This window comes from Dryobates pubescens, chromosome 26 (genome assembly GCF_014839835.1).
Source record: "Dryobates pubescens isolate bDryPub1 chromosome 26, bDryPub1.pri, whole genome shotgun sequence".
In the NCBI taxonomy this organism is placed as follows: domain Eukaryota; kingdom Metazoa; phylum Chordata; class Aves; order Piciformes; family Picidae; genus Dryobates; species Dryobates pubescens.
Window position 1 is genome coordinate 12236365 of NC_071637.1, and position 23403 is coordinate 12259767.

The 23403-nt window shown below is 42.2% G+C and overlaps 1 protein-coding gene across 1 annotated transcript in view; it reads left to right on the forward strand.

Moving 5' to 3' along the window:
- The window catches only part of CDH4 (cadherin 4), a 467294-nt gene that overhangs the window by 281806 nt on the left and 162085 nt on the right, over window positions 1-23403 (forward strand). Inside the window, exons 3-4 of the mRNA XM_054173650.1 lie at window positions 2478-2701; window positions 18719-18895. Coding sequence (XP_054029625.1) covers window positions 2478-2701; window positions 18719-18895 — 401 coding nt within the window. The remainder of the gene's footprint in view (window positions 1-2477; window positions 2702-18718; window positions 18896-23403) is intronic.

Consider the following 23403-nt stretch of genomic DNA (forward strand, 5'->3'; position numbering starts at 1 on the left):
GCAGTTAGTGTTGACTGCATGTTGTCCCTATCAGGCCATTTAGAAGCGAAACCTCATTTGGGGTCATGAGAAATTTTGACCATCAGGAGATGAGCTGCTGTGTTTTGGCTGACCTCAAGCATTGGCTTGCTAGTGTGCACTGGTAACCCCCAGCACTGGTTGGGGTTGAGTGGGGTGTCTGATGCACTGTATGGCAAACTGCATGTTGAGAAGGGCCAGAGTCCGACCTCTGATGACACTGTAGTTCAAAGCATCATCACTGTCATGTACATTCTAAAGTTTGGTTTCCAACTTGTTCATCTGAGCTTTGAAGTTTGAGGTAATTCCTAGATTTTTCTGAAAACTATAGAAGACTCAGTCCCATAGGCTTTCTTCTTGATTTTTTTTTTTTAGCTGGAAGGTGGTCTCACCTTTCTAAGACAGGTCCCCTCCCCCAGGCCACTGAATATCTGCCCTGTGTTCTGACAGTGACTGAAAGCAAGAGTCCCAAGAGCTTCAAGCTGTGGTCAAAGTAGCAGCTGAATAATGTTCTTAAATTTGTGGTGATGAAACTTCAAACTTTGAGTAATAACAGGAGATGCTGCTTCATTACATTGAAAAACCTTGATTATGCTTCTGGAGATAGAAAGCAGAGATAACTGGTCAGATACCTTGCCTAAACCATCTCAGAAGAGGGAGGTGTGGAGGTTGTTTGCTGCTCTCCGAGCTACAGGAAACAAAATAAAGATGGGCAACCTCCCATTTTCTGAAACAAAACCTTTGTTTGCCCTGGATTCCACATTAAATAAGGCTTTAATGCTGTAGTCTATGACAATGAAATTGCTGAAAAGCATTACCCATGGGCGTTTTATACACTACATAACTTTATTCGTCTTCTTTTTTACAAATCAGTGGGTGATGTGCTGTTTGTGCCCAATAATCACTGCAGCATTAGGCAACAGTTCCCACCACACACACATCAAAATGTACAAATGTGGTCTAAATAAATATGCAGCATAGAGAGCCTTTGGAAGATGTGTAGTTACACATAAGCACAGCACCCGGTTACTGAGAGGTTAGTTTGGTGAAAGAGGGGACAGATTTTCTCCTCCATCACATTCTGCTCCTCATTTCTCCACACTGTGATGGCACCAGGGGCTTTGGCAGCAGGACTGGTGGAACAGTTTCCTGGCTGCTTTTTTTCTTTTGCCTGTGCCATCCCTCGGATATTTTTATTTCAATCCAGCTAAGTCCCTGATTCACCTCAAAGCAGCACTGCAGAAGCATTCATCTATGATTTGGGGGGAAGAGGACATTTGGGGTGAAACTTGTCCAGGAGCTTCTCTCTCCTGGGTTGCCACTGCGTCCCTTGTCCCACCACAGCCAGTCTAGGTAGGATTCATCCGACCTAGCTTTCCCTGTGCAAAAATGAAGTGCCTGCTGAAGCTGCATGAGACTTGGATCAGCAGGTTTTCCTTGTCTCAGGTCAGATCAGGAGCATCGCGGCTGAGCATTCAAAAGCCACAGCTTCCAGAAGTAAGGATGCTAGCTAGAGAACTGTTCATCCATTCTCACTCACTTGAGATGTTTTTACGGGTACAATATGTTTTCCTTCACCACATGTGTGTTCCACCCCGTGGATTACTCGAATGGCAGAAAGTGTTTTGTTTCCTATGCGATTAGCTGCGGGTTCAATTTCAGTTTTGTCATATAATGGTTTGGGTTTTTTTTTCCAGCCTAATGTATGTGACATGTTTCAAAATGCCAATAAAAATAGTTTTCAAACCGGTCTCGGAAAGAATTTGACCGAATAAAAATATCAGCAACTGGGGAGCTTTGATCTGACAGTGTAGGCTTTGAAATGACACGCTGTGGTTTGTGAAAGGAAGTTTTACAGTTCCTCTTTGCAGTAGCTGTAATGTGTGGAGGGGTCAGCCAGGGGTGGGATTGCAGCCATGGTTTTTGGGGCCTGGCTCTAGCAGTGCGATGCATTCTGCAGAATAGTTTCATTTATATTTTTTTTTTCTTCTTGTTTTGCTATTTCTGATAATGGAATTGTTATGGGCTCCTGAATTTCAGTTAGGAATGTGCAAATAGGCTATCTGGTAAGGAGGTTGTTGAAGGGTTAGGGAAATGGAGAACATGTTGTGCAAAAAAAAAAAATACCCACAGTGTGGGTAATAGACTCCAGTCGAATTTAAAAGATAATGGCGACAAGGGAGATATCCACTTGTAGAAATGGGGAACAGCTGTGTTTGAGATCTAATGAAACTGTATCAAATACTTTAAAAATGGCTTACAACGTCTGCCCTGGGGAATGGAGATAAAGCGCAAGAGCACTCCTGAAAGGTCGAAGAAACAGTTAAATCATTTCCTTGATGGTTATTAGAGATATAGGAAGACACTGGTGAAAATTAAATGTCTGAAACTTGTGTTTGATTGCTTTCCTTATCACGCCAATCTCACACGTTTCTCCTCTCTCTTACTCTCTGTTCTAGTAAAATTTAATAACTGTGCCAGTAACAAGGGAGTTCGGTATGAAACCAACAGCCTGGACTTCAAGGTGAGGGCAGATGGCACCCTGTATGCTGCCCACCACGTGCAGATGCCTTCGAAGCAGCTGATCCTGGTGGTGACCGCCTGGGATCCCCAGACCCTGGGCAGATGGGAGACAATTGTCAGGTTTCTGGTGACAGAGAAGTCGCAGCACAATGGGCACAAGGTAAGTTTTCAAAGTTATTTTGTCCTTCCTTTGCCTGTGTTCCCCAAATCTTTGTACATGTGGCATTGGGTTGTTTGTGTTGCCTGGTTTCTGCGTCCCAAGTGTCCAGGTAGAAGGTACCGTGTGCAGTGTCAAATTTCTTGCAAGTGATCCTTGAACCTCTCCCACATCAACGATTTAAGGTCATCAGTGTAGGAAATGTTCCTTAAGTTCATACTTCTGCATTTTTAAGTGACTGCTCGGCTCTGTTACGTGCTGCAGGTCACATATCTTGTGTTTGCATCTCACTGCTAATACTCTCTCTTGACTTGAACTAAAACCTGCAAACAAAGGCTGCCTCCCCCTCTCCAGAGTAAAGTCAACCATCTTCTTAAGAAATTATGAGGTTAAGTCCAGATTTCTGACAGTGTGGACCTGGAGTCACGCACTGGCTGCTTCTGCCATGCTGCTAAGACATCTCCAGTGATTCCTTTCTGTCTGTGAGCCATCTGCATGGCCCTGCAGCTCCATGGGGGTCTTCCAGAGGAGAGATTTGGGCTTGCAGCAAGGACAGGGCGCATTGCTGCTGCCTGATAAGGGACATATGCTCACAGGCAGCACGAGCCAGCAGGGCAGCAAAACACAATGTGGCACTGCAGAGGCAAATGTTCCCTCTGCTCAATGCCAGCATCTTCCCTTCCCCACAGCTGAAGAGTGAAAAGCCAGCACTGTTCAGTATTTCAGACAGAAGGTTACAGGTGCTTGCTCGCTGCCTTAGTTTCATACACATAGCTGAAAAGCAGAAAGGATTTGTCCCAGCCCAACAACCTGAGTGCAGTATTGCTTTTACTTAAATACATCAGTGGGCTGCACAGGGCCATTGTAACTGGGGACTGCTCCATGAAAACACATTTCTTCTCTCTGGCCTTTGAGTCGCTGTCTCTGTCCTTTTTCTTCCATATCATCTTTGGTAGCAGCAGTTCATCTTTTCATTTTCTCCTCCTTCCTTTTCACTGTCTGGACCCCAAGACCTACAGAGCAGAGTCCTGGGAAGCAGCCATGGCTAGTTCAGGGACAGACAGCATAACTTGGCTGTGGCTGTACTTTGGATTAATGCAGCACAGCAGTTGTCAAAATAGCAAGACTGGCCTCTCTTTTCTTCTTTTCTGCAGTGCTTGGGTTTGGAGGGCAGGGCAGGGAAGGAGAAAAAGACTTTGTGCTGTATTGTCAGAATGCTGCCCCGTGAGCCTGTGCCATGTGGGAGAAGTTTTTGCTACACGTGAGACAAGGAGGAAAAGACTTGGAGAGACTTAAATCTAGCAGTTGCCCAATGGGCTGACCCCTGAGGTTTTGCGTGGCTTAGAGTTGTATAAATACACTTCTGCTGCTTTTCAGTAAGGCTCTGGCTCATGCAAGATATAATTAAGCCCTGTATGTTATGTCAACTGTATTTGCCATTTTCTAACCAAAGAAATAGTGCTTCCTTCTAAAAGTAATTAAATATTGAAGGAACAAAGTAAGATGTCTTATATACTGCTTTAAATTTCTTCTCAGTACAGCAGAAAGACAACTGAATAAGCACACATTTCTGTTTTAGTGAAATATTTGGTTGGAAATTCATCTAATGTTAATGTAAGCTGAACTCTGGTTCAAAACAGAGAGAGCTAAGCTTTTTAAAATTCATACCCCTCCTTTCTAAAAGCCTTATTAACGTGTAGTTTGAGGCTGGAATATGGAAAACAAGACTAATGACAAGGTCATAAGCTGTTTTATTGTGGGTCCCTATAGCAGGCATCCAGCTTGTTTTATTTAAATGCTTATGCTTTTTGCAAGCAAAAATAATCCTTTGCTTACTAAAGAAATAAATATGATTATGAGATTATTTTAAAAAATAATAGTGTTTATACTAAAAAAAACCCAACCAAAACCTAACAATATCCAGTTCAATGTGTTTCAGGCCATGACCCTAATATACTACATTTCATGGCTTTTACTAGAAACAGATTTCACATTTAGTTTTGTGTAGTATAATATGACTCCAGCAGAACTGCATCATTTTTTCAAGGCATTTCAGGCTGTTGTGCTATATTCAGGATATGGAGATGGCAAATAAGGGAGAGAAAGGAGAAGGTGAGGCGAGAGTGGGAGAGAGACCAACTCTATTCTGGCATATGCATCCATTTCCATTTTACTTCCTAAATTTGTGACTGATCTTGTGGAAATGCTGAACAGTTCCCAACCATTAAGAATAATTAGCATGAAATCTGCCTTACCACACCTGCTGATCTCTGTTTGGTAGCATCTACAGCACAAACAAGTGCTTCTGCCTTGCTCACCCATCCTCTGTGTTTCTGTGGGCCTCTCCACAGCTGATTCCCCTTCTCCATGACTGGGGCAGCCACAGTGTGATGCAAAGCTTGTTACTCCTCTGTAGCACCTTTGAAAGTATAAATCAGAATTTAGTTCACAATTACCCATGGATTAAACCTTCATGAGAACCTGATTAGCCCTCCTGGAATGTCCATTATTAGACTTTTGGTTTGTTATGGAGGTTAATACAGAATAAATGTTACCGGTGAAGTCAGCACTGTCATAATGGCTGAGGTCATGGTGGACTAGAAGTGTGGTCCTTGCTCTGCTTCAGATTCCTGGTGCATTCTTGGGGGAACAAACCCAATCTCTTATGGCCTGCCTGCAGAATAAAGGCACTGGTCTACTTCCCAGGGGGGTGTAGAGGATAAACCCCTCAGCACATGATCCTTTGGATTTGTGATCCTGTATTATCACAGCAGATAAGACTGGAAATCTGCATAATGGGCCGGGAGAGCTTTGGTGGTGGCCAGCATGCTTTCAGAGTGGCAGATTAGTTCAGGATGGCTCCTGTCAGAACAGTCATCCCCTTTTGTGCTTTCATTGCCAAATCAGAGGGGTTTGTGTCTCTGCCCGCAGCTGAGATCACACAGCTCTGCCATTACTCTTTGTGCAAACTGGTATTTAAATGGTGAGTGACCCCATACAATGACAGTTTCCCCTCCTTCATAGTGTTGGCCTTATAAATGTGCTAATTGCTTCAGATGACTGAATAACCTGGGCAAATCTGGAAACTTTCACTGGTAAACACCAATGAAAGAATTCTAACCACTACATTAAAGTTTAATGCCAGGGGGACAAAATGATAGCAAAGAAGGTAAATATTTAAAAAATGTATTTTAGGGTACATGAAGCATACATTTTCCTCACCTCCCCAGCAAACATTTGAACATAAACTTCTTTTTCTGGTTAATACAAGTCATGTTAGTAACTCTAGGAACTTTGTTTTGTTGTTCAGTCTTGCAGGAAACCTGATAGCAATTCAATTAGAAAATGCAAATGAGGTCACATATTTCCCACAGGAGTGCAGAATTACCCCAGAAGAATCAGAGCAATATTCCAGCATAACAATCAATACTTAAGATACAGTTTCTTGTACTGTTCTTGTCTGGCTGCCTGTTGCTGCAATTGAAATATCAATTCGACCCATGGGTATAATTTGGAAGGAAGAGAGGGGAAAGGGAAAATGGAAAAGGAAAAGGAAAAGAAGTCCTCAACACAGGAAGGACATGGACCTGATGGAGCAAGTCCAGGGGAAGGCCAGGAAGATGACTGGGGTGCTGGAGCACCTCTGCTATGAGGACAGGCTGAAGCAGCTGGGGTTGTTCAGCCAGAAGAGAAGGTTCTGGGGACAACTAATAGCAGCCTTCCAGTACATGAGGGGGGTACTGCAAGAAGGCTGGAGAAGGGACTGTTTACAAAGGCCTGTAGTGATAGGACAAAGGGCAATGGTTTGAAATTAGTGAAGAGTGGATTTAGATTGGATGTTAGGAACAAGTTCTTTGCCATGAGGGTGGTGGAACACTGCAACAGGTTGCCCAGGGAGGTAGTTGAGGCCCCATCCCTGGAGATATGCAAGGTTCAACAAGGCTCTGAGCAGCCTGATCTAGTGGAGGATGTCTCTGCTCACTGCAGCGGGGTTGGACTAAATGAACTTTGGAGGCCCCTTCCAACCCAAACCGTTTTGTGACTCTAAGAAAAGTGAAAAAAGAAGAAGAAAATAAGTTTTTGATGACATTTTATATAGTCCTTGTAGCTTGTGTCAGCATTTCTGAAACACAAACTTGAGTGGGTTAATGCTCCAGGAGAAAAGAAAATAAAGCAGACTTGACTTACGTGGAATTAGCAGTGCAATGGCTTCTTTTCTAAGAGTGTGTGCTGTTATTTGTAACAATTGGATAATGATACAACCAAAAGGCTAAAATCAAGATTATGTTTGTGAACAGTGACAACGCTGATGCCTTCTTACCTGCAGAAACTCAAGTCTCCCCAAGTACCTGGACAGATATATAGTCATTAGTGCTTCACTTCCCACACTGCTCTCTGTGTCTGTACAGTCTGAGCTTCTCCTCAGAACTCCTCACAAATCAAAATGCTCCACTCCCTCTGTTGTCTTGTCCCAGCTGAAGCTCTGGCCCACACTCTTTTGGATCTTTACTTTGTTTGTCAGTGCTTGTAGGTGTCCAAGACACATCTGGCAAATTTTATTTGTTTGTTTGTTTTTCTGTAGTTCTCACCTCATGAGTTAAAAATCAGGATCATAGGAATACAGCATAGAAAGGAACGCTCAGCCAAAGAGCTTGGAGATAGAGAGTATATTCAGTACACGTAGGATGCCAGTCATCTGCTGCCAGTGGCTTATTTTAGAAGAAAAATACTGTTTTCTTTGAGTCATGTTTATGTCAGCCTGAGTTTCTCATTGTCTTAGCTTCTCAAATTCTGAGCGTGGCAATATGTAAATTTTGCAATGTTAAATCACTGGGAATTGTGCAATTAAAATCTCACAAATACATGGCTGTGCAGCTCGTGTTCCAGACATTGAGAACTGCTGCCAGAAATCAATCCTTGCTTAAGCCCAGCTTGTGTTTTACTATGTCTCATCTTATTTTGGGCTTCTTTCATAACCCAGGTATGAGTCCACAGCCATACAATATGAATGTGAAAAGCTGATTCTTACAGCCAGAGGTGGTTTGTTTTTTCATTTAATGCCTTTAAATAATCATCTCTGGCATTTTACCTGTCTGAGAATTTAAATTCTACTACAGCCTTTTATTACTGATCACAAATACAGAGGTCTCTGGGCAATGAAAGGCTTATTCAGCACTGATCTTCTTTATGACCTCAGTTATTGTGCTAGCCAGAATGCTCTGCACGAGGCCTGGGAGCAATGAAGATGTACCTTCCCTTGATGGAAGATAAATGACAGCTTAAGTGGGAGTTGTGGTTTCAGTGCTCCTGGTCTTCCTGATGCTCTCAAGTGGGTGCACCTGGAAGAAATGGGGAAAAGAGCTGTAGCATTTGTTTCCTTTCCTTCCTTCCCCTTCACTGGAATGAGATGTGATGTATGGCGTCAGAGTGATGGAGTTTCCCCCATCAAACTGTGCTCTCCCTAGAGAGGGGCTGCAGAAATGAGGCTGTATTTCTCATCCTGCCTTTTCCTGGCCATATTTCTGCATGTTTTAAGTACTGGGTTGTTATGCTGGGGCTGTCCTGTTTGTCCACCACTGTGGAGGATCCAAGGCAGTAACTAAGTCCAATAAAATGGCAGCCAGCATCATTTTTATTTCTGTATCCTCATCACTGAAATGAGGCCTTGACTGATCACAGGCAGTGAGGGTAGACAGAGGGTTCTGTTTTCTTTAGGTAACATGTCAGCCATTGTCTGGGGTTTTAACAAATCAGGTCAGTCATGAGAAAGTGAATGACTAATAAATTAATATCATGTAATTGTTACCAGTGAGACTGCACGTGGGAGTCTAATGAAGATCCATCAGGTGGCCTTGTCTGACCTCATGCTTAAGTGGATTAGAACATCTAGCATTTAATTGGTGCATGAGATGAGAAGTGATGTTTATGAAAACATCTGAAGGTACTTGGCCTGATTTTCAGGTGTGTTCAATTGCCTTGCCTTGCACTGAAGCCAAGATAAGATATGACATACAGGTACTCATTGCCTTGGAAAATCAGCCCAGTATGGGAAGTTTCCGAGCACTGCACTTGGCTGTATTTAGTTCTTAAATAGTCAGCATCTAACCAAGGGTCAGGCTCAAAGCCATACTAGAAAGATCATCCGTAAGTGAAATTCACTCCAGATCTATCTTCCTTCAAACAAAAAGAAGTCCTAAGGATTGAACTGCCTACACAGAAATCAGGGTTTTTTTCTGATAAAACAAAACCCTTGGACTGCTGCGTACTGCCTGCCTGTGATGTGTGCCTTGCCCTTGTGAGATCAAAGCCTTTGACCTCTGGTTTCATGTTCTTTGTTGTTAACTGCTGAAGTCTGACTGCCACTTCCAAAAAATATTTTGGGCTGAATTTCCTAAAGAAGCCCTCCCTGGCTGTGATAACCCGTTGACAGTTATGTGTAAACATGAGCTTGAGGAAAGACAAAAAACTGCCTTGCGAGGACACAGCCATTAAAATAAAGCTTTTTTTTAGAACCCTGAGTGTCTCTAAATCTTGTCTTTAGCCCAGAGAGCTCAGACACACTGTAGTTACAAGCTCAGGGTGAAGAGCTCCAGTTCTTCCCAGCCTCCAGGGGTCAGGTCCTTGCTTGTTGGATGTGGTTCACAGTAGCGCAGCTGCATCACATTCTGCCCCTTTGGCACTGCTGGCTGGAGGAGCAAGGTGAGGCAGCCAGGCATGGGTGTCCAGCATGGCCAGCGGTGAGGAATGGGATTTTGGCCAGTGTCTCCATCCAGCAAAGCATTTCATCATGCTTACATTTCCTCATGCAAATGGAGGTAAATTGAATGTGTTCACATGCTCAGATTTAAGCAATTGCTTAGGTGCACTCCAGCCTTGGGGAATAAAAGAAGAACAGTCTTTCCTCAAGAGCCTCTTGAAACAACCAAAGGATAACTTGAAAGGGCAAACTCACAGGCTGGCACTGGGGAGAAGTACCAGAATGAATTACTTTGCTTTGTGCTAAAATAGCAGTGGTACTTGTGATCTCTTAAATCTTTTGTGATCTTTTTACTTGCAAACATTATGAAAAGAAGGAATATTGTTACATTTAATTCATGATGATTATTTTAATTCATGTATCTTTTGAACCTCATGGCTTTAGAAAAATAAAATGAGATTAACATTTTTCTCAGGCTTCCTAAGGGGTAGAATTGCTCCTGCTTCTCTCTGTGAGGAAGAACAATTGTAGTAGCCTGAGCTCTGGAAGCAAAAGAAACGTGTTTTGGAACAATTTTTCAGATTATTTGTTAGAACTTTGATCTGGGTGGCAGAACTTGGGCTTGCTAACCCAGACATTTCATACATTTTTTCTTGGCAAGATACATGTGGATGAGAGAGGGAATATCAAGCTGCAGTAGTAGTTTTTACTGTATAGTGTATGATGAGAACTATCACCTTTTTCCTGTCCTATAGGTATCTGAACAGGTAACAAGTACGCTGTAATCTAATAGCCATGCTCTTGAGAAATACTTGTAGCTCTGAAGCCATTGTGTATGGCTTCTTCCAATTAGGAGAATGACACTAACTTGAAGGTAGAAGTGTCTTTTTGTAAACACTAGAAAGTGTAGAGTACAACAGCAATTTAGATGTTTAAGAAACAATCCTACCTAAGCAGCACTGCAAGATCAGATCTTACAATGGGAATGTGAAAAGGTCAAGTTGATGTGGGGAGCTTTACAAGGAAACAGTCTCATCAGAACTTTTCGTATTGGGATAAGATGTTCGAGACTTGAAACAAGTTAGAAAGTACATCAAGAGCTGTGCTTTGTGGATGATGTCATCTTCTGTTCATTGAAGTCTCTTGCAATATTCAGAGCCTGACAATGACAAAAGTAGTATCACAGGCGCTTGAAACCTGTGGGAAACTTAAAAGATTCCACCAAAGGCAGATGGATTTCTTATGTACCTGCTTTGGTATGTGATTCTTCCCAGAGAGCAGAAGAGGAAGAGCATAATTTGAAATCTTGAAAGTGGTGTGCAGTCCAGGAAGCACCTCTAATCATCGCTGTGGTGTGGCACCACAGCGTAAGTTTCAACACAGCTCTGCCTCTCTACCCCAGCCAAAACATCCCTCACCCTAGAGATACCTTTAGCATTTCATGTCTGCTCAGTAATGAGCATGAACATGCGGTGCCTGCAGGGCTCCCTGTTCAGCTGGTACAAAAGCAAAGCACACTGAAGTGCTCTGGTGACTTACAAGGTTTCAGCTGAAAACGGTGATCATTTACCAAACATTTAGGCAAAGAGAAGATGTGGGAGAGTTCAAGTGATTTCTGAATTTCAGTTAAATTGTACTGGGAAATCAACATTGTCTGTCCCAGCGAGGGGCACTTGGTTAGCAGCCACCCAAGAAGCCACGTTCTGGCTCAGGCTGTGAGCTTGTGTGTTAACTGCAGTCTGTGCCTGCAGAGTCCTTATCTGAGCCACTGGCCTCATTAGATTTTCTGATCAAAGAGGATAAATGGTATTTGTTTGTTTTAAATAAGAGACTTGTATGGCAACTGTGTGGATATGCCCAGAGCTAGTGAGTGTCTCTATTCTCTAGAGTCCAGACTTAGCATTTAATTACTGTTGCCCACTAAGGGCCCTGCTGCATCTTCTGCGAAGGCAAGATCTTCTTCAGCCTGACTTACCAGCCAGTTTTGCTCTCCCTATTTAGAAACTACCCACCTTTACCTGCTATTCCTCTTCAGCTTTTTTCTTGCTTTGCAGTATTACAGCACTGAGGAACGTTCTGATTTCTCAGTCACACTGATCACATTTTATTAGTTATAAGAAATAATGTTTTTCCAAAGCCTGCAAAGGCAGGCAGACACCTAACAACTTGACATTTGCACGTGTGCCTCACTTTTCAGCTGTCAAGGAACAGTGCACATACAGGCGGTCGTTCAGCTTTGACACAGACTCCTTGGGAGAGAGGAGCATTTGCCATGGCTGATGCATGTGTGTGCATTTTACGTGGCTCATTCCCCTCCTCTGAGGGCAGTAACTCTGTTAGATTTTAGTCAAACTTTTTCTTCCCTGTCAGCTGATGTGTTCTGGAAGCTCATGCACTTGCCAAATCTGACAATTTTTCTTACTAATTGACTCTAATGTGAACTGCTCTGTGCAGCCCCACTGCTAGCTGATAAAAAAAAAAAGTAGTAATGAATTTTTGCTTAACTAGCTGATTTAATTAAAATGTTTTATACTGTACTTGTATGGTTTCTATAAATGGAGAGGTAATTTTATTTAATGAGTTCCTAGCCAAACATAACACTCCTGACTGTATGTAGCCAGATTTGATAAAGGTCACAAATGCTGAGATTCCACTGTTTGCTTTTGTAAGTCGTGATGATCAAACAGCTTGTTTTGGCACTTGAAATATCCTGTCAGGATTGGTTCCCTCTATTCCTGTTTATACCAGAAATTATTAGTATGGTTTTAGGAGCAGAGGGGTTTCTTCTCTGTCTCTGAACGCTGTTCATTATCTTTAAAGTGGAAGTCTACTGCCAAAATCACATCTCATTGTCAATTAGTAGCTTCTCTGCAAACACATTAATTTAATGCCCCTGCTGAAGACCTGTGCACATTGGAGCATCGTGCTGCTAAAACACTACTTTTCAGAGCACTTTGACACAAATCATTCACGAACAGCAATTTATGCTGTGATGCTAATGGGACGTGACATGAAGCTATCTTTGATTAAATTTACCACAGCTTACAACTATTAGCAAATAGACCTAATCTAGATAATCATAACAGATTCCTGGAAGAGGGGATAAGGAGAGAAACAGATTATGGGTTCCTTACTAGTTCTGAAGAACACCTTCTCATAGAATGACTGTGATAAATGGAAGTCTAAAATGCAAACTCTGATCTTCTTAAAACTACTATTTTTTTCCTGTCTCCAACTTTGGCAAATTCAGCAATGACCCAAATAAAAAAGAATTGATTACCCTAAAGTAAATAAATTTGCTCTTTGTTCTACAACCTTTTCATTCCTGTGTATGAGAACACAAAATGAAATATCTCTCTCTGCTAAAAGATCAAAAACTGGGGAAATGGTGCTTTTTGGGGGGGAAAAAAGACTCATTTGTCCTCCACTGCCATCCCTGATGTCTGCACAATGTTGTCTCCTTAGAACAGAATTCATGCAAATGTTTTTTTAGCAGCGTTCTTGTGTTCCTTTTGTTAAAGAACTAAGCTATATTTCCATTGTCTTATTTTCTGTTTCATAAATACATTTGCTCCTGTCCTTTCCACAGCTACCATGGAAACAAGCAAAAATGCTTCAGTTTAAATATTTTTAAATAGATTTTTTTTTTCTTCCCCCCCCCCCAGTTGAAAATGGTACCGGTCTTCAAAATTATATAGGAAATGAAGGGAAATCTCTTTGAGCAGTGGACTAAAGGTGGCTTTATATCCCCTTGGTTTGATAAAAATACATTAAAATCACCTTGCCTGATTTAAACCTGGGGAGTGATGCTAAAAGCAAGGCAAGTGTTACTTCTTTTTTGCAAAGATGTCTAGTGTGAAGTGTTAAAGATGCTATGGAAATTATAAGGCTGGCATATAAATAAAACACAGGTGAAATGATAAATAATCTTGATACTTGGGAAGTAAAAGCCTTATTACCTCTCCCCCAATTGTAGGTACTTGTGCAAGAATAATACCTTTTATTGTTGAATTTGGAGCATTTTGGTTTCTGAGTTGAGCCCTATAAAATGAATAATCTCCAACAAACGTACCCTAAGTCTCACTGTTATTTATATGCAGAGAATGGTGGCTTATTTACCCAAACATTAGAGTGATCCAAAATGTTCAGCTAAGCAGGAACACAAAATATGATATTATATTATGTAAATGGGTTTGTGATACGCTCTGCTGGATAATAACTTCCAGATGTCTCTGTAGCCAGAGGCTGACGGATATCAAAGGCAGGTTGGCTGGGAGGGGAGACGTGCCAGCTGGCGAGACTGGCTACTGCTAAGTGTAGCGGAAGGTGAAAGCTGGTATTTCTTCACACTCACTGCTTTTATTTGTGGGCTACTGAAAAGTCAGTGGCTCACAGCCTTCTTTTCACAACCAGGACAGGGCTTGAGGGGCTATAGGCATCCCATATGTCTTGTTCTTTCAGTGAAATATTTTTCACCTCTTTTGCAAGCAGAGATTTAGTCTGAGTGTCCCAAAAATGAGAGGCTGACAGGCCACAGAGCTGTAGACCTGCTAGATGGCTGTCCTGACTTATCCTTTCTTGCCAGCACTAAATGCAGATGAGAATCCCTGAGATCGCTGTGCCATGGCGTAAACGGTGTTAGTTGGAGCACCAGTCATTTAAGTTTCCTAAATGTGTTTGGTTTTAAAGTCTGGCAGTCCCTGGGAGTTAAGCTATATGTCCTCTTCTGAATGCAGATTGTATTCAGCATCATTAAATGCAATTTTAGACTGAAAAGTGACTGGAAATTACTCTCATAAAATGCCATTGGAGTTACCAGCATGGACTTCAAGAAGCCTTACACCTTCTGTAGAGCAGCCTTTGAGAAAAAAGGTCTTTGCACAATCCTTGCAGATGAGGCTGCATCTCCTTCATGCTCCCCTTGCTTTGTGAGAGGCTGCCCTGTCATCTCAGTGAAAGGTTGATGGTTGACTTTTAATTGATTTTAACTGATAGGTCAAAAAAACATTTAAATGGTCAGTAACTCTTTCTGTGAAGAACTTTCTCCTTACCTTGAGCAATAAGGTCTCCCCTGAGCCTCCTCTTCTTCAGGCGAAGCAACCCCAATTCCCTCAGCCTCTCCTTGTAGGGCTTGTGCTCGAGACCTCTCACCAGCCTCATTGCCCTTCTCTGGACACATTCAAGTGTCTCAATATCCTTCTTAGATTGAGGAGCCCAGAACTGGACCCAGTACTCAAGGTGTGGCCTAACCAGTTCTGAGTATGGAGCAGAATAACTTCCCTGCACCTGCTGGCCACACTACTTCTGATGCAGGCCAGGATGCCATTGGACCTTCTTGGCCACCTGGGCACACTGCTGGCTCATGTTCAGCCTAATGTCAACCACTACCCCCGGGTCCCTTTCTGCCTGGCTGCTCTCCAGCCACTCCGACCTCAGCCTGTAGCGCTGCATGGGGTTGTTGTGACCAAAGTGCAGCACCCATCACTTGGACTTGTTAAATGCCGTCTTGTTGTACTCTGCCCATCTGTCCAGCCTGTCAAGGTCCCTCTGGAGAGCCCTGCTACCCTCTAACAGACCAACACCTGCTCCCAACTTGGTGTCATCTGCAAATTTACTGATGATGGACTCAATCCCCTCATCCAGATTATCAGTAAAGATATTGAATGGGTCTGGGCCCAACACTGATCCCTGGGGGACACCACTAGTGACTGCCCTCCAGCTGGATGTCCTAAAGTAATAGGGAGACATAATTATGGAATTATATGGCTATTTACCCTAATTTATTTGTCTGAATGTCACCAAAGACCACATTTGGTGTTTGATCCTGTTTTACCAAATGATAAATGTCGCCATGTAATTTTGAGAATGGAGACTGGAATTTTCCTCTGAGCAAGTGTTTGATGGACTAGCTTCTCTTCTACTGCCTGTCATCTTTCCACCATATGTAAGAGGGTGGTGGCACCTCATAGAAGCTACAGGAGGGAAACCATCCTAAAGCAGTAGCACTAGAGGTGCCTGATTTGATTGTGAGAAGGACTATGGACAGATTGTGCTCTGATGACACTACAAAAGGTAGAGGAGTATTTTATCTTTTGAAAATGACTGCCTGAAAGTCTGAAAAGCATATGGCCAGTAAGGCCATGAGAGAAGGAGCAGTTATTATCTCAGCAAAAACTGTTATTCAGCAAAAACAGAACTGGAAGCCATATTTTATAATTACTTTGTTGTGGTGTCACATTCTTGCTTTTGGGTTGAACTTTAGACCCTTGCAAACTCAAAAGTACAGGAGAGTTTCCTGGGGCTCGTGGTTAGTCGTTGCTGTCATTCCAGCAACGTTCTTGGATGTTTCAGTCAGAGATCTGAATAGTTCTGGCATTTGTACTCACCAGACTTTGTTACTGCATTTGTCTCACAGCTTTTAAACCACAGAAAACATGTACAACGTATTTAAACAACACTAGAGAAATTAAGGTCATGAGAACTGCGTCGTCAACAAATGAAGATAAAAAAGAGCTGTTGTTTATAAAAGAGAAAAAACATTGTTGTTGCAAGACACTTTTGAAATCCTACATACCAAATTCAGAGTCATGTTGATGGTTTATTCTAATGTAGGAAAACATCATCAAGAGTGACAAGCAAGCTAGTCACTGTCTAGTCACCTGCCAGCAAATATTTCATAAAGACTAAAAAGGCTGGAACTGCCTTGCTGAGCTGACACTAATTATTTCAGTATACACGGAGCTTTGGGATTTGTGTTAATTCTCAAGTCTGTCTTTAGTTCAGACTCATTCCACTGTGTAAACTCAGCAGAGCACAAATTATTTGACCATCCTTTCATAATCTGTCCCAATGCTCACTTGCCAATTATACAAACTGATCCAAATACCTGCTCTCAAAGGATCCCCATTTGGAAATCACAAGCCAATTGGAAAAAAAAAAAACACAAAACAGAGGGCTATCCACTTTTCTGTAGCTCATGTCTGGTAGTCCTGTGTCATGTTTACATCCACTTCTGGGTATCTTCTTTAGATGAAATTGCTTTCACTCTTAATTTTTACAGGAAAATTCTGTTGGATATAGCATATTACATCTCATAGGAAGGATGAGCTCAACAGTACCAGCCAATATCCTGAATATCCCAAGCAAGCTTCCCGGCGTCACAGCAGGATGCTGTTTCTTTGTTCATTACACATTTAAGCAAGTATTTTTAGAACAACATCTAAATATTGAACAGTGATGTGGTGATCGTGCAGCAGCTTAGCGATGATCCTTGTTGAAGGTGCATAAAGCAGCATTCAGGCAAACACAAAACAGCAGTCACCTTGGTGGCATGCGTTAGCAGGAGAGAGGTTGTGAGAAACGTGATGCTGTGTGACTGGAAAAAAGAGACCACATTTGTCTGTTCTGTGAAAATTCAGCTCTGAAACTGGCTCGTTTTTAAGGTTTGCAGTAAAAATAGCTACATTTTTGCAGAAATGCTTTCAACCATTGCAGCCAGTGAATGTCTGCCCTCCACAGGTAACACAGATCAGAACCATGACCAAGCTGTGAAAACTGTCTGCTTGCTGCTGTGCCCAACTTTCAACACCCAGAAGGTCCACACAGCTTTGGAGCCATCAGTCAGTTCCATACACTGCTTAGTTTTCATATGCTATATAATCTTCAGGTGATTGTCTGATTCATTGCACTTCCAGATCAAGAACTGAAATGTGCTGATAGATGGATTTACATCAAACTAGAAACCCTGAAGCAGTGATTCCCACTGAAACCAGTGCCTACAGACAACTGCTTGCAAATGTTTTGAGGATGTTTGAGTTTGTGTGTTTGGAGGAAGACAAAAAGTGAGCATGGCTTCAAATTGCAGGAGTCTCAGAAAATCCTTGGATTTTTTTTCCTGTTCTGTTCTTGGGTTTGGGGCATTGGTTTTTTCTTAATGAGTTGTTTTTTGAGAAAAATAGCTGAAAACTGTAAAACTCAGAGAACAGCCTTCCCACTGGATCTTATATCAGGTGAAGTCTTTCTGATTTATGAAACTTTAAAATGTTTTTGGTGGAAGTGCAAGTTACTGTCTGTAAAAGAAATAAAAAGGTTGTCTTTACTAGCTATCTTTTCTGCAGACTTCCCAGAAGTAATGCCTAGCATCCTAGAAGGCCACAGAGTATTAAGTATCTGGGGAGGGACTTCCTAGGGTATCAGGTAGTGATAGGACTAGGGGAAATGGAATGAAGCTGGAGGTAGGGAGATTCAGACTGGACGTGAGGAAGAAGTTCTTCACCGTGAGAGTGGTGTAGCCCTGGAATGGGTTGTCCAGGGAGGTGGTTGAGGCCCCATCCCTGGAGGTGTTTAAGACCAGGCTGGATGAGGCTCTGGCCAGCCTGATCTAGTGTGAGGTATCCCTGCCCATAGCGGGGGGGTTGGAACTGGATGATCTTTGTGGTCCTTTCCAACCCTGACTGATTCTATGATCTAAATTTCATTGATTCATCATTCTGTAAGGCAGAACATTTATAATAATCAACCAGATTCATTAAGTCTTAACCATGGGCCCACCATTGCATGCCACAGCATTTTAATGTATCCAACACCAAAGTAGGCTACAAGCAGAATCCATATTTAAAAAGAAAAGAAAAGAAAAGAAAAGAAAAGAAAAGAAAAGAAAAGAAAAGAAATCACAAAGAAGGACTCAAAGGTGCCTCAAAAAATGAAAATAATGTTTACTGCCTGAGATGTGTTATACTTCCCGGGCTGTGTGGGGAGATGTGTATGTGGGACTTGTGTTCAAAACCCAGCTCATGAAGCACTAAGAAGTTGAACTAATACTTCACCTTTGCAGCCAAGGAGCTGACTCTCCCTCTGGTTGTAGTCATTTTGGTTTGGTGGGATATGTCTGCAGAACCACAAACCTCTACCCTGCTAACGCCAAGAAGCATGGTAACTGTGCTCTAAGGCTGACCCATGACATAGGCTGTGAATTGTCTCTCTTTCATTGTGTTCTGGTAGGTTGCATCTGTAAGAAATTTGCAGAAAGCTTTTTACTCCAATGTGCTGCTAAATCTTCCTGCAGTTGGTGTAATGAAGGCGATATATTATAGGAGACATCTTGATTTGAGAGTGACAGCTCCATATATTTGTGAAAATGAAGTGGCAGCAGAGTTGCCAGTAAAGCATATTGTGTCTTTGTGATGCAGAAATATATCATGCTAATAACAATGATTTTCACAGTTGCACGTGGCCATTTGCACGCAGGGAAGCGCCGCTGTTGGGAGAAGTCCTGAGAAGCAAAGATGGAACTAACTGGTTTCGCTTTCTTGTTTCCAAACCAGCCAAAAGGAAGGAAGCTGGTGGCTGGAGAGCCGGGACAGCAGCAAAGCGACACTCTGCTCCCATGGCGCCAGCACCAGAGTGCCAACGGCCTGCGGCGGCAAAAGCGAGACTGGGTCATCCCCCCCATCAACGTGCCGGAGAACTCCAGAGGGCCCTTTCCGCAGCAGCTGGTTCGGGTAAGCAGAAAAAGAAACTGAAACAATAGTAATAACAACAACAATGGTAATCTTGCAGTGAGTCTAGTGAAGTAGTAGGTGTGGTCCTAGCTCATAGCATCTGCTCTACTCTGATGAGACACCACATCCAGCGCTGGATCCAGCTCTGGAGTCCTCAGCACAAGGGCATGAACCTGTTAGCGCAGGACCAGGGGAGGCTACAAACACGATCCAAAAGCTGGAACACCTCTGCTGTGAAGAAAGGCTGGGATTTGAGATTGTTCAGCCTGGAGAAGAGAAGGCTTCAGGGAGACCTTCTTGTGGTCTTTCAGTACTGACAGGCACCAATAATTAAAATGGGGACAGATTTTAGCAGGGACAGGTGATAGTTTTAAACTTGAAGAGGAGAGATTTAGACTAGGTACAAGAAAAAGGGTTTTTTTATGAAGGTGATGGAATACTGGCCCAGATTGCCCAGAGAGATGGCAGATGCCCCAATCCCTGGAAACATTCCAGGTCAGGTTGTCTGGGGCTCTGAGCAACCTGCTGTAGTTGAAGATGTCCCTGCTCACTGTGGTGCAGTTGGACTAGATGAGTTTTAAAGGTCCCTTCCAAACCAAACCAGTCAATGATTCTGAGTCTGGCTCAAAGCACATGCTCTCTGCTCTCCCTCTCTTGTGCAAGGAAAGTTGCCTTTTACATGCTGCTGAAGCACGTCTTTTCCAAAGCAACTTGCCCCAGTTTTCCTCCCCCAGCTGAACAACAGCCTAATCGCCTCCTTCCAGCCAGTCCCTCGAGAGACACTGGCACTGCTGCCAAGATGGCATTTTGCCCACACTCTCATCCAGAAAGCAGCTGCAGGTGTAAAGCTGGGCTTGGTGACACCCAGCACTGAGGGGGTGCTGCATCCCTCCCTTCGCAGTGCCCAAGTACAGATGCATGGTGAGGCCCGAGGAGGTTGGCTGCCTGCCGCCACTGCAGATGGATCCCTCATCCTCTCTCTGTTGCTAGTTTCTTTCTTTACAAGGATGATCTCTGAGATCTAGTTTGCCCATATGGTTTCTGTAATGATTATTGGTTGACAGGAGAAGAAAAAGAAGGGAAAAGGGGCCTTTGACAGACATATTTGGTGGATATACTACTGCTGTTGATAAGTGTTAGCAAAATACAAATACATGTTGCTATTCCTCTTGCTGGTGCTGGTTTCAATTTTTGGAGCAGTAGAAAGATTAGCTGAAAAAAAAAAAAAAAAAAAAATCCTGGCAGCTTTTTCAGCTTTTCCTTTGGAAGAAAATGGCAACAATTATAACATTTGAGAACTTAGTTTTAGCAACAGCGGTGTGTCATTGGCATCCCTTCTCAGGAATTTCACCTAGTCCACTTGAAACAGAGCCTGGACTGAAATGAGTTGTCATCATTAGCAGTTTCACGCTGATTAGCTGATACTTTTCTGCACAGCCCATGTCTGGTAGGAGGAAACAAGCTTGCTGGGTCGTTTATAAGCTGAGGTGAACTTTGCAGTAACTCATGTGTTGACTGAAGCTGTATGCTTCAAATTCACCAGGTATTGGGTAATTGTTGATGCCATGTCTTTGTGCAGTTAGGGAACTACAGCAAGGAATTAAGGAGTAGCAGGTTCACAAATGTTTTTATGTCTGCCCTGAAAAAAACAGGAAGGGAAGCCAGGGAGTCTTTGTGTGCTCAGCAGTGCTGGATATAGAGCAATGCATTGATCTGTTGTCCTACTAAGTTTAAGAAGTATCTGAAGAGGAGCGTAATCTGATGTGTCAAAAACATCTTCTTAAATCAATTAATGATTTGTATTAATTCCTAAATTCCTGTGGAAAATAAGCAGAGTACTTTCAGAGTCCTGTCCCACTCCCTGCTGATTTCTTTTGAGCTTTGACTAGACAGCAAGAGGACAACTTGGCACCAGCTTACCATGGCAAATTTGTTGATTTATAAGGACTGAAATCTCTGTGGCACTTTTTCCCCCTACAGTCTGGAGATGAAACAGGAGGACTCCAGAATGCAAAATTCCAGTATTAATGAAAGTGACAAATAATACATTTTATATAGGTACAGAAGAATTGATATTCATCACTTAAACTACCAGTAACCTTGATAAAATAACCTAGCTGATGGAAACACAGAACTCCCAGATTTTCAGCAATATGTTTTATTGCAGTTTTTAAATAGAGATGCTAGAGGAAACATTGAAATAAATAATAGAGTGGGAGAGAAAGAATTATCTCACAAAAGGCTGTTTTCCTTTTCCCCTTTTCTCTCACAGTGACAGGGCAGATTGTACAAAGAGTGCAGCTTGGTTAAGCATGAGACCCCTGATCTTTCAGGCTTGAGTTGAGTTTCTGGTCATCTTCAACATCTGGACCATTTGCTGGCCCCTGAATGTGAAGCTTGGGTGATTCCTAGCAGGAGTTGCAGCTTCCTCTGTTAGACTTTGCTCTCTAATTATCCCAAATAGAACAAATCAATGTCTTCAAAGACCAGCACTATCTGATTATTTCCATCCACATAATCTTCAGATTGCCCTGGAGCATTCTGCTGTCTCCTAGATCTAGGTAACAGTTTTGATCTGATTTCCTATGCTTTTGCTCACTGGGCGCTGAATATTTTTGTGTCCATCTGCTCACAAACTGGAGCTAGAAGTGCACATGTGAATCTGCAGCTCAGATCCTATTTGTACAGAAGGAAGTCTGTCAGTTTTCTCTGCTGCTATATATAATGCGTTCAAACCTAATCCTAGCTCCTGGATGCTGAACTTTTTTTGGTCCCAAGAGCCCTGCTTGAGCTTACGTTTGATAGGTATAACTAATGGAAACCAGTCCCCCCATTATGCTATCTTTGGTTCTGGTTACCTCCAAGGAGAAGAAGGAATGGCATGAAAAATCTGAATATTAAAAAACCAAAAAGCCCTACCAGAAGTACATTTTCTTACTACCACTTGCTGTTTGCGTTTTTAGAAGTCAGACTAATTTGAAATGCATAGGCAAATCTTTTGGGTTCCCTCCTACTCCTGCTTCCTATTGTGAAGGTAAAAATTCCATTTTATGGAAGTTGATTAGTTACTTGTCGGTATTTTTAGCAAGGTTGTGGCTGAATGAAGTTTAAATCATAGCAAAGGTGAATTCAGCTTGATGGGGAGCCACATACTTCAGAATGCAGCCCTCTCTGGTTCAGCTGGGATCAACTCTCATTCTCTGCTCATTAAACCATTTCATTCTGATAAAATATATTAAATGGAAAAGTTTTTAGGGGGAAAAAAAAAAAAAAGAGAGAGAGAAAGGAAGAAAAAAAAAGAAGCAGAGAAAAGGAAGACGTCACAACATTATCCCTGCCAAAACAACCCTCTGTTAATTACAGGGTTTTTTGCTTTCAAAGGAACATCCGTGTCTGTTCGGATGCATCAACCACACCAACTAGGCAATGTACTGCAGAAAAATAATGTGTACAAAGAAAAAAATAATAATAGGAACTTCTGATTAGTGTTGGCTGCTGAAAAGATTTAGCTGTTCTTCAGAGAGTTTAAATAAGCATCTGATTTGTTTCAGCTACAAACCATTTTTATTGCAAATTTTGGCTTTGTCTTTGAGCTGAGAAAACAGCTATCAAATGTCGTTGATGTACGCTTATTTATTTTGCAAACATTCATGAAAGTCTTTGGTTTAATTTCCCTGTGCTTCACTTCCACCTCTGTATTAGGAATCTTTTACGTGCTGTGAAATATTTTAGTGTAGTGAGGATAATTTCATTACTAATTGTCAGGTACTCTCATTATTATAACTACGAGGTCCATAAAAATGCCTATTAAAAATACAGAAACAACATGAAATCCCCCTCCTTCTCCAAGCAAATGACTCATGCAGGCACACTGATCAACTAAGATAATATATTAAATAGTTGTGCCCTTGCTGAGTGCCATCTATTTTCTCACTGACTCATCCTTTTTAGCTACATGTGTAGCTAATTCTTAATTATCTATTATCTAATTATCTAATCTTGTATTTCATCCTCTTTTGAACTTCAGAATTATCTCAGTTTTGGATCCACAGAAGCTAGAATTCTCTAGCTTTTCCTAACAGGAATCTTGAGTCAGTTTTCAAGGCTGAAGTCTTGGCCCATCTCACTGGGCTGCATGAAAATGATTCATTTAAAAGACTGACAGTCACATGCAGGACCAGCCTTTGGTCATGCCATGTTTAAATAAAGGTCTTCTCTGTCACCTACTGCGTTTGTATTTGCCTTTGTCAATGCTCCAACCTTCCAATTTTATCTTCAAGATCTTTCTAGAGCTCTTAGGAGCTGCCTCTCTCTGACTTGATCTGCATAGAGCCCAATTTTTCCAGCTCGCTTTCATTAAACTTGGAACTGAAAAAAATGTGATGTTTGCCCATGAGATCTCTTACAGTAAACAACTTGTTCAATCTTGTTACATGGCCATGAAAATCCATTGAAGATGACCAAGACAGAACCTTGGTGTTCTTACAAACTGCCTTGATTGCGTGCTA